The sequence below is a fragment of the Rhagoletis pomonella genome, unplaced genomic scaffold, assembly GCF_013731165.1.
Source record: "Rhagoletis pomonella isolate Grant_MI unplaced genomic scaffold, Rhpom_1.0 Rhpom_scaffold_00006, whole genome shotgun sequence".
In the NCBI taxonomy this organism is placed as follows: Eukaryota; Metazoa; Arthropoda; class Insecta; order Diptera; family Tephritidae; genus Rhagoletis; species Rhagoletis pomonella.
This window is the reverse complement of record NW_023458560.1, coordinates 8365322-8377542: the sequence shown is the minus strand read 5'-3', so window position 1 is coordinate 8377542 and position 12221 is coordinate 8365322. Positions and strand designations below refer to the sequence as shown.

General features: G+C 38.0%; 2 protein-coding genes across 2 annotated transcripts; both read right to left on the bottom strand.

Annotated features, from left to right (window-relative positions):
- Positions 1–8379: 8379 nt before the first annotated feature.
- Positions 8380–10889, bottom strand: LOC118741616 (putative nuclease HARBI1). The gene is made up of 4 exons (XM_036473608.1): positions 10855–10889; positions 9071–9256; positions 8852–8996; positions 8380–8784 (listed from the first exon to the last, which is right to left on the bottom strand). The coding sequence occupies exons 2-4, from the start codon at positions 9239–9241 to the stop codon at positions 8585–8587; spliced, it is 516 nt and encodes a 171-aa protein (XP_036329501.1). The 5' UTR covers positions 9242–9256; positions 10855–10889; the 3' UTR covers positions 8380–8584.
- Positions 10767–11773, bottom strand: LOC118741617 (speckle-type POZ protein B-like). The gene is made up of 2 exons (XM_036473609.1): positions 11530–11773; positions 10767–11231 (listed from the first exon to the last, which is right to left on the bottom strand). Exon 2 carries the CDS (start codon positions 11206–11208, stop codon positions 10891–10893), a length of 318 nt encoding a protein of 105 aa, XP_036329502.1. The 5' UTR covers positions 11209–11231; positions 11530–11773; the 3' UTR covers positions 10767–10890.
- Between the last annotated feature and the right edge of the window lie 448 nt (positions 11774–12221).

Here is a 12221-nt window from a genome sequence, read left to right as displayed (position 1 = left end):
AGTGCAAAAGAGTGTATTTTATTTAGTACAAACCGAAATGAAATTTTATGTGCCTAAATATTTCTTGCTTAGCACCATATAAAAAAAGTGTTTTATGTAATGCACATAAATGTGATATATGTACCATATGTATGTACATGCATTTGTATGTAATGCTGCATAACAAGCCAATTAATTCAATTATTCGATTTCTTTTGTTTTGTTAACTCCGTTAAATTAACAAATTTTATGAATTAATACAATTATTTGTCATTTTTTATGGAATCGGCATCGGCATTGGCCGATTCTTTCCCCATAAGCCGATTAATCGGCATCGGCATCGGTATCTGAAAAAAAAAATTGGAATCGGTCGGAATCTACTTTAGCCACTTCTCTCATTCATGTCTGAGCATAGATTCATGATCAAGATCTATACATAGAAAAAGAATAAAAATTGCCTCTCTCTGCGCATATCGTCCCAGGGCGATTTTTTGCTTTCACGCCTTCATGTCGAAAAAGCCACAAAACTTGATTTGTCACAGCGGCCAATTTTTGCGAAATTTTCATTTAAACTGGCTATATCTCAGACGTTTATGTATCGATTAATTTGAAATTTGTACACAATAAACTAAATGCATTTCAACATTTCACTTAATATTACTTCCAAAATGATTTGTACAAGTGCCCAGTAAAAATATTTGTCATCTAGAGGCGAGCGCCCGCTCGTGGGTGTCACCATAATATTGTTATAACTTTAGAACTACTTGTTGTCTAAACTTGAAACTTTCCCAAAAATGTCCGTATATATTTGTCTTTAATGCTGCATTAAAACAAAACAAAAATTTTGAACTTCGTAACACAACTTTTGCATTTGTAAAATCCACCTCCTTAATTTTTATAAAAATGTTAAAATATCCGCCATTTTGTTTTAAATAAGTATTAGAAGTGCAGCTAGACTCAGCTTCTTTAGAATAGTATCTAGTTTATTGCTTAAAAATTGCAAATCAATCGATACACAAACGTCTGAGATATAGCGAGTTTAAATGAAAATTTCGCAAAAATTTTCCGCAGTGAAAAGTCCGGTTTTGTGGCTTTTTCGACATAAAGGCATAAGTAAAAATTTGGTTAAAATTAACTGTAAATGTATTTTTGAATAAGCTATCGATTACAATTGGTTCACTTCACTTCAATTTTCCGCTCCATCAGCTGTTCGCCCTCGGCTGATCGCCATATTGCCCCACCGCCGTTCTCATAACTTACTTGCACGGCAGCAGCCGAATTCCAACATTTGCTATCGCAAATTTTAATCGCCAAAAATCTCCAAAAGCATAGCAGGTGCGCTTACCAACACGCAATATCTAGTTACATGCCCCTCATTCTGCCAGATTTGACATTTCATCTGTTACTTCTCCATGTCATATATATATTTTAAGGTCCCACTGCTTTATATTTAGATAATTTTGGGGACGAAAATTTTGCGTAGCGATAGTCAGAATTCCACTGCAGGGCTGCCACAGACTTGATCATGAAAAAATCGAAAATGATGCGGTAGAAATGTATTTATATCGCGTTATAAAAGAAAACAATGTGCATTCTACGTTCGTGAATGCGGAAATCTTTTAAAACGCAAACAGTCAACGACGCAGCGTAGACGTAGGTTGACACAGACACGATCTACCTTATAGGCCCGTCCACATACAACTTTGGCGTTGCGTCGGCGCTAGCGTCGCTTTGACAGCAGCGCGAGTAACGCCCGTGCTTGCTACAATGAACGCTTAGCAGCGAATACTTTGGTAACTAAATTAACATACTAGCAGCAGATAAATCAAAATTTTTATATCAATAATTGCATTAAAAACTATATTTCATTGATTAAAAAGGAAAATTATTTCACAAAACTTTGATTATTTGGAACAGCTGACGAGCGACGTACGAGAAAAGTTGAGAGTTGGCCATCTTGCTGTTTTGCTACTGCGTTGGCGTTGCCCAACTTTGGTTATGGGGAGACTTTCATATAAATGCGTGTATTTATAGCACAGTATATACAGTAATAAACCTTTTTGAGTACTCCTCGGGTGTAAAATCTGATCAGGGTTGATAATGAGAAGGATCATGAATTTTGTTGATTCAGAGTTGTATACAAAATTATTCTGGTATGAAAGGGAGCAAAAATCGTACTATGACAGAGTGGCACAAGTCATGAATGTGTAATAGTGCCCGAAACTATTGCAAAAGTGTAAAAACATTGCAAATTTTTGTCTATTATTATAGATACTAGTATAGATTATCATAGTTCAGTGTATAATTTGTTATATTACACCGCACATGATAATGAACTTTTAAATGTTGAAAACGCTTGTAACTTGTAGACCACTCAAACTTGGGTGTGCTTAATGGACTGTCTGGGCGGATGTGCTGGCAGTCATTGGGATCTGTATAGCTATACAAACCTTGTTTCTTTTTAAATAAAGACTTAAATATATTCGGAAATTTAGAATTTGGCTTGATAAATTCACAAAATTTACGGTTTTCATAAATAATTTAATCTTATAATGGAATTTTTTTATTTTAAACTTACATTTAAGAAAACTCCATTCAATGCTATAATTACGATTTGAGTTTTCCAGTTTATAAAACACAAGCGTTATTTATGTACTTAACTATTGATATTATTCTTCATTACGCATGAATATCAGCATTCATTAAAGATGAATATTATACTTAACCTACATTTTGTTCTTAAATAACACATAATTGTGTATATTTTATCCTCGAAATGTACTTTTTCTAATCGTGAGGCGAAATTCCCCACAGCAAGTGTTGCCGTGCGCGCAAAACGAACACGCTGCACACAACCCAACTCCTCGGGGACCAAATGGTGAAAAACTGCGAAAAGGTTTATGACTGTATATACTGTCAGCTGTCGAAGCGAGCCAACGCCATACGCCAAAGTTGTATGTAAACGGGCTTTATGGGATTCGCGTGTTAACGAAAACTCACCACCGCATCACGATGCAATAATACAAGGTGTTACCGATTGGCAACTTCTCGCTCTAATTCCGCCATATTGACTGCCTTAGCTGAAACAGTGTTACTCCTTTAACAATTCTTTGCCTAATAATATAGTTGAATTTCTTTTATTTTTTCTCTGTATACACATTTTGTTTCCTCAAAAAGGTATTATATCTATTTTTTTTTTTTCATTTCATTGCGAATATGCTATAAAAAAGCTAATTTTGTTTAGAAGAAAATATGAAATCTTCGGCCCTATTCTGCATTTCGACTCGAATCGAAATTTTCTCCGTTTGGCAACTTTGGTATTCTGCGTTTCGTTTCGTTTCGATCAATGTTCGAAATTTTGGATTCTAGCTATTCTATATTTTTATCGCAGTTACGTTTTTGTAAGTTGCAAATTTGTTGGCGAGAACCATTCAATTGTTTTTTTTTCGTGGGTTTAAATAATAAAATTTTACAAAAAATGTATGTGAAAATTACTGTGGATGATTGTAAGATCATTATAAGTGAATTTTCTTAATTTTTGTGTTTTCGCAATTTTTTTATCATGTTTATAGGTCTAAAACAACAACACCAAGGCAATATGAGAAATTGGCTGAAATGATGGCAGCCAAAAGAGATATAGCGCAGGGTTTTCAATAGCGACCCAAAGAAGAAGTGCAGGAGTTTTGGAACGAGGTAGCAACTTCCCTAAATGCATTAGGTCCCCCATCTAAGGACTCCAATGCATGGAGAAAGGTTAGGTATTACTGAAAATGATAGGAATTTGTAAAATAGATGGAACGGTTTGTTACAGCTGTGGATTGACTGGAAATGCTACATAAATCGCAAGCTATCAAATAACAAAAAAGAAATGATGAGCACCGGTTCAAGGCAAAGCCGTTTGCAGCGCATAACCCCACTTGAAGAGCAAGTCATAGAATTGACGGGCTTAATAACGTGCACAAGTGGAATTAGAGGTGCGCTGGATTTTGGAGATAGTCCTCAGGTCCAACACGATACCCAAACTGAAATGGACATTTCTGCTTATTCTGTGGATCGATAGTTTACCTTCAACCAGTAGAGCAAGCAGCCAACACCGAGAAAGAAGGAGATAAAAGGAGGACAATTCTTCTTTACTGAAAGAACAAATTGAACTTCAAAAGGAATTCCATGCCGAGACAAAAAAATTCAATGAAGCTGCCATGAATAGAATGGAGGAAATGGCGACACATTTGCGGCGCATGAACCGTTCCCTTGAAAAGGTGGGGGACACTGCAGCAAGGCAACTGCAGGAAGAGCAACGGCACAACAAAATTAAAGAGGAACTTTTAAAGCGGAAAATTGAGATTAAGATGGAGATGTTAAGGCTGGAGCATCCAGACCCTAATCTTGATTACAACTTCAAACACGTTGAAGAACTTGATTGTTAAACTTGTACCTAAAATTTTTAATTTGTATTTTCTTTTTTTGTTTTTATTAAATACATATTAACCACCGTGATATATAAGTATAAATCATAAATTGTGAAATGCACTGAATACCATTTATTTTGAAATATTATATAATATAAATGAAAGTTTTGTATCACATAACCAATCTGAGATTATTGGGTAGGTTCAGAAGGCGCAGCAGTTGAGCGCAACCGTTGCTAAAAAAATCAGTGATAGTAATGCGTATTCTGAACGGCTTGATACATTATCAGTCAAATTCAAAACACACAACATGTTGTCTCAAATGATCAGAAAAATATTACGATCATCTAACACGCAACTGTTCAGTTGATCAGAAGTACAAAACAACGCGTTCAGAAGGTGCAATCGCAACAGTTACTGAGCTGTTGCGCCTTCTGAACGTGCCCATTGATAAAACTATAGACCGGTTGGGTGAACAGCCAAGACGTTTACTTCTTAAGTGTAAAACAAAATCAAGTAATATATTTAGCATAAATGAATACACCAGCATAAAAAATCTGCATACTCAAAATGTTCAATATGTCCTCATATTTACACATACCTATGTATATAATTTAAGAGAAGATATTTCGCTGCAAAGCAATGGTTATAATTGTTAGGTTACCTTACAAAATTGCGGAGGAATATTACAGAGTATACGGAAAATAGTTTATTTTTTTTAAATTTTTTATTTTGAATAGCGTCTGGTCCGGCTATTTGGTTTACTGTACAGGTATGTAGAGCTATGAATTTAAAAAATACATCAGGGTTTAGTAGAGATATTCGCTTTTGACCACTATGTTTTGTACATTTGCCAGTGCTGCAAAGCTTTTGACTTGGGTCCCGCCACGTTAAAACCATGCCCAATGAAAAGAACACATGCCTCAGATGATACCCCCTTCTTTTGATGACGATCACGGCAAACATAGGAGGGACTATGATTTTAGGGTATGCACTTGGAATATCCGAACACTTAATCGGGATGGTGCCTCTGCCCGGCTGTTTGATGTCCTAGGGGAAATAAAGGCTGACATCACCGCTACCTACGAAATGCGATGGACGGGGCGAGGAAGGTATGCGTGGATCCTTGCGACGTCTACTACAGTTGCCACGTAAAGGAGTGCAATTCGGTGTTGGATTTGTGGTGGGAGAGTGAACGCCGGAGTGGACGAAAGTCTAGCCACAATCCGCATCAAAGCGAGATTCTTCAACATCTCATTCATATGTCCCAATGCCCCGATGGAAGAGAGGGAAGAGGCATCCAAGGCTCTCTTAGCTTAGAGCGTACATATTAGTTGAGGGTGATCGATTTCGCCGGGCCCGAAAGTTGACAGTATGTATTACTGGGTTCTAGCATAAAAAGATCCATCAAGCTACATGGATGTCTCCACATCGAAAAACGGGAAACCAAATCGAGCATGTTGTGATAGATGGAAGGCATGCTTCCATGTTTTAGATGTACATACGTACACTCCGAGGGGCAAACATCGACTCTTCTTCTTCTTCTTGATTGGCGCTGTAACCGCCTAAGCGATTTTGGCCGAGTCCAAAACAGCACGCCAGTCATTTCTCTTCTGTGCTAACTGACGCCAATTGAAAATGCCAAGTGAAGCCAAGTTCTTCTCCACCTGGTCTTTCCAACGGAGAGGAGGCCTTCCTCTTCCTCTGTTACCAGCATCGCGACCCAACCTCGGAGCAGCAAAAAAAAGGGCCCCCAACAATGCAAGGAAAGTTCAACGTAGAAAAGCTGCAATCAAAACAGACGGCCAATGGATTCGGCGCTCGACACTCACACCTGCTGTGAGAGAGCACTCTTCAACAAACCGACTTGCGCGATCAGTGGAACCACATTTCCCGCTCATTACTGGTACGATGACGAGTGTGAGAAAATGCTTGAAATGCTGTCCGACAGAAAAAACACCCGAAATTTTTAGCAGAGAGTTGAGCGACTTACGGAAGGTTTCAAGACTCTTGTAGGAACAACCATGGCGACCTAGTGACCGATGTCCAGAATGTACTCAGATTAGTTAGGAGGGAACACTTTTCGACCCTTTTGAATGGCAGAAGCACTGAAAGAAGTGGAGAAGATGAACCCGAGGTCCCAGTCGATGACGATGGAGTCGATATCCCAGCGCCTGACTATGACGAAAAGTGCCTAAGCTGCTTGAGCTGACGGCCTGTCAGCTGAGCTTTTTAATTACGATGACAAGGAGGTAATAAAGTGCATGCCCGACGACTGGAATTCAGGTGCGCTCTGCCCAATCCACAAGAAAGGCGACCCCGCCATGCGTGCCAAGGTCTTATCGAATGTATTGTCTACCATAGACCAGGTATTCACAATACCACAAATTTTGGAAAATACCCGCGAGAAAAGAATCGGCACTCACCACCCATTTGTCGACTTTAAAGCCTATATGCCGCTATGTCTGAATTTGGCATCCCCTCAAAACTCATACGGCTGTGAAAAATGACGTTGAGCAATACCACCAGCTCTGCTCTGTTGCCGTTCGCCACCAGACGGGGTTTCAGACAGGGCGACTCTCTTTCATGTGACTTCTTTAATCTGATGTTGGAGAAGATAATAAGATCTGCAGAACTGAACCGCTCAGGAACAATTTACTACAAGAGCGGGCAATTGCTGGCTTATGCCGATGACATCGACATCATCGGTAACAAAAACCGCGAAGTCTGTTCTGCCTTTTCCAAGTTGGACAAGGAAGCAAAGCGAATGGGTATGGTGGTAAACGAGGACAAGACGAAGTATCTCCTGTCATCAAACAAACAATCAACACATTCGCGCCTTGGCGCCCACGTCACTGTTGACAGTTACAATTTCGAGAAAGTAGAGAATTTCGTTTACTTGGGAACCAGCATTAACACCGATAATAATGTCAGCATGGAAATCCAACGCAGAATCGCTCTTGCCAACAAGTACTGCTTTGGATTGAGTAGGCAATTTAGGAGTAAAGTCCTCTCTCGACGTACGAAAACCACACTATAAGTCACTCATCATGCCCGTGCTGGTATATGGCGAATTAAAATACAGCGGCTCAACTGGCTTGACCATGTCGTTCGAATGGACACCGACGCCCCACCTCTGAAAGTATTCTGGCTTCACTTGGCATTTCCAATTGGCGTCAGTTTGCCAAAATCGCATTGGCGGTTACAGCGTCAAATAAGAAGAAGAAGAGAATATATCTATAACCTTATCAGTCACACAGTGTTATAATCCCGATGAAATCCTTGACGGTGGTACCGGGAGGGGAATGGTACATGACGGTAGGAAGTTTAGTTTGGGTTAAAGTCTCACACTGACGGGGTTAGACTTTCGATGCTTCCTCCTCGTAAAATAAACATGCTCAGTAAAACAGTTAACAATTTAAATCGACGAATAGTTTTATATCAACTTTTGTGAACTTCTGTTTATTTGTTTTTTTGTACAACATATTTACCTCTATTGGTTACAATAATTTTAAGCTAAAATAAACAATATTTTAGTAAGTTATTGGTTTTGAGCTTTTTTTTTTGTATGAATATACAGTTTTATAGCCAATTCAGTTTTAGTGTAATAATGCACAAGTTTCAAGTGGCTAAAAATTTCCGTTGATTTTTAGAATTTTTTTGCAGGTGTGTAGCGCTGCCACTGGATTTCAAAATATGTAAATGTTTGAAGAAATTAAAAAAAGCACTTAAAAGGGGAAAATTATATGTATATTTGTAAATGGGGTACGAAAAATGTAGGTACTTTGGCGGGTTGGGTACATAAGCGGGGAGGTACTTAAAAGAGGGATTTTGTTCAGATTACATTAAAAAATTCATGGTGCCCAAAAATGTGGGGAACTTAAGCGGGTTAGGTACTTCAGCGGGGGAGTACTTAAGCGGGTTTCACTGTATTAATATTTATTTATTTACATAAAAAACATATTTTTTTTACATTTTTATTATACCCGTTTTTGGTAAATTTTTAAAAAGAAAAATTTAATAAATTTTTGAAAAGTACGTTGTCTCTAATACGATTACCCACGGAAGCATAATTGGAATCACCGCTTTGTTCTTCTTCTGCCTCCTGGCGGATTTCAAAGTTCAATTCGTTTGCATTCAAATCTTCCACTCTGTAGTGAATGCAAATGTTGAAGTGCGCAAGCAACGTTTATAATTTAACTGACTTTTTTCGGTAAGTAATGCAGTTCCCGTGCACCCAACAAGCATCGGAAACGGTTTTTCAAGACTCCGATAGTGCGCTCCACTATATTTCTAGTTCTGGAGTGGCGCATGTTGTAATTGCTGTGTTGGGTGCCTTCACTTACAGACCGATATGGAGTCATTAGCCAGGGCTCCAAAGGATACCCCGCATCGCCTGTTAATAAAAGGGATCATTGTTCACAACTGAGTTATACACACGACTTTCACAAGTAAATAAATACCTAACAACCAGGTGTTTCTTTCACCTTCCCGATATCGCCGTTCCATATAAAATCGCAGCTTACTCAAACCCCATATATGCGAGTCGTGATTGGATCCGGAATATCTCGCATCAATACTTCTTATACGCATTTTGTTATCGCACACCTGAAAATAGAAATTAAATTTACGAAAACAATTAAATCAAATTACGGCACTGATGTAATTGAAATAAAGCTCACCACCATAGCCTTAATGCTAAAAAATCCTTTTCTGTTGTAATACAGAAAATCTTCTTCATGTGGCTTGATTATTCTTATATGCGTGCCATTAACGCACATGATGACCCCTGGGAAGCCAGCTTTCGCATAAAACTCCTGTTTTGCTTGTATTTTTATACCTTTCATGAGCATGAAATGGTATTATAACTTTGGTCCGATGTTTGTAAGTACCAGAATAAGAAGAGATAGACCCATTAAAATGTATACTAAAATGATCAGCACGTCGAGCTGAGTCGATTTAGCCATGCCCGTCTGTCCGTCTGTCTGTCTGTCCGTCTGTTTGTATGCAATCTAGTCTCTCAGTTTTCGTGATATCCGGATGAAATTTGGTAGGTGGGTGTATTTTTATAATCAAATAAAACACCTCTTTGAGTTAAAATTTTCGAGTGACGAAAGCTGAACTAGAAACACAAAATTTATGATATCAATTTCGTGACGAAAATTATACGAATTTTTTGATTTTTTCTCAAGTAGTTTCGCTCAGTGGCAATTTATACATATGTATGTAAGTAGTAGCGGCACATTGGGTGAACTAAATGCATTCATACATACATATTTAGGTACAACTACACTGAGGGAAAAAAATATTAAAATCAAATAGAAACGTAATTGATCTTACTATAAACGTCAACGAAAGTACTGTATATTGGTAAATATTCAATTCAATTACGCGCATATTAAAATGACCGCGTTCATATTGAAAAAGCATCCGCGAAGTGAATAATCAAGACAAAAACTAAAAAAAAAAAATTTAATTTGCATGTTGCCTGCAGTGGTATTCGAACCCTGACCATCTCCGGATATAAACAACTTGTGGCAATCATCTTTGTGCACTCAGCTACACCCAGCCATATAAATTTGCTTTCAAATGCTGAATATCCATCAACACCACAGCACGCGATTTGTACTATGTATGTGTGTGTTGCCACCGCTCTCAGAGCGGCGCCCTGCATGCTTGGGGTGCGTATGAACACTCATATATATACTCAGATGTGAACAGTCAAATACGTGCGTAATAAATTTTGTATGAAAATATTATTTTTAAATACGAACATTTTTAAACGATAATCAAATATAAAGTATTCATTTTTATTATGCATTATTTCCCTCAGTGTATAGGTAAATACCAGGTAGGTTAAGTGCGGGTGATAAACCCATGTAGCATAGTTATATACTGTGTACATACCTGCAATTAAAATGGGGAAGAATGTTACAATTTCGGCATGTGTCCGAAAAAAAACTCTAAAATACACATAAATTGTGGCTTCCAAGACATGTACGAAGTGATTAGCACAGCTACATCCTTCAACTTGTCAACTCACGGGAAATTCCCCGTTTTGCAGGGAATTTCGGTTTAAGTGGCAACCGGGGAATGGGCAATTTTTTTCGGGAATTGGGTATGTTATTTTTATATCTTAAAGTAACCAAATTAGACGGATATGTTAATTTTTAACCATTTGACCCTTTTTGGAGCGACATTTTTTCAATTTGAATCGAAATATCTCCACAACAACAGTTTTCCCAGATATAAGCTATATACCAGATGAAAGCTAAGGTTGTGGGCTAGACTTGTGGAAACTTATAATAAAATCGACTGACCAGTTTTTGAGAAAATGTATATATAAGCGAGTCATTTCAGCATGCTACTGTGGCTGCTTTCGTCACTCGCGCGCACTGCCGTGCGCTGTGATATTTAATAGAGCTCTTGATATTCGATTAATAGATAAAGCCAATATTATGCACACATGTTCAGATGTGTATCGATTTGTCGTGACGTGTTTTCAGTTAATTTCACGCTTGCTTGCTAGTCCAGTTGATGGTATCTGTGATGTCGCAATCTTACGAAGTACCTCCTCAAACAGATGTGAATGTGTCGTAATCATACTCTGCCAGCGGGAAGTTGCCAGCACATCAGTGGCATGACTATTTATGAAATCTATGGCTTGTGCTTTCAATTGATGCGCACTATGTAGGTCGGCTAATACTAAAGTTTCCAATGCGTTTTCTACGGAGAGGTTACTACACATAGCCTGTTGGCATTTCACTTTCAGTTTTTCGGGCGCATACTTATCAGCAGCAGTTAGAAGAACCTTAGCCATTTGTTATAAATTTGGTGCTTTGCCTGTGTTAAGAATTGACGAAATTGCGATTAAGATTTTGAAAGTAATGGTTTAATTCAAGTTGTAATTCATTTACGAAATTTCCTTATAACTAGTTAATAGTTTTAACAAAAGACTTTCAGAGGACTGTATGTAGATTCTAGATGAATGTAAACTTATGCAACTTTAATGTATGTACAAATATCGTACATATGAGCAAGTTAAATGGGATTGGTTGAGTTCAGGGGGAACTCGCGCAAAGGGAATGATACAATGAGAAAAGCAATGATGGAAATATATGTATGAATGGTTGAATGATACTTAGTGAGTAAATGCCGGTCAATATCCACGATGTGGTTGAACTCCCGCGTAGATAATATTAGATGAAAACAAGTAGGTAGCTATCGACCTGCAACGGTGTTGTAGAGGACTTTTTGTTGATGATGAGGTATTATAGTTGCTGGTTCGGTAAAACGATCCCTGCTGTCTTCTGTAGGTGTCGATCGCAAAAGAGAGGCCATGGCAAGGTTGCAATTGCCTTTTATAGGTTACACTGGAAGGTAACTGTAGCCAGTGTCTGGAATATTCAAGCAGGGGTGCTTTAATTTGGTACAAGCGCAGGGATGCATCCTTTAAGTGGGCGCAAGTCACTTGAACAGCCTGTGTAGATGAAACTTAGCATTTCTTTCAGTACTTCGTGATTGATGTCCTGGATATCGACATTGTTCTGTTCATTGTGAAGCTCTCCGCTTTCTACCAGCTTCACTCGGGTTCAAGGTTTTTAAATGACTCCTTTTTATTCACGTATTGAATTAAGATTTTATTAATATTTGAAAAACAAATTTTTTATTCGAATCGTAGAAACGAAAAAACTGGAAATTGCATGATACAAAAAACAAGGTAGTTCCATTGTCACTTTTTCGTCGCCATATTAACAACCTGACAATTAAGCAGATTGTGATATTTCGTGCTACCATACCCAATATCTAAAATCCTTCAAATTTTCTTATTAA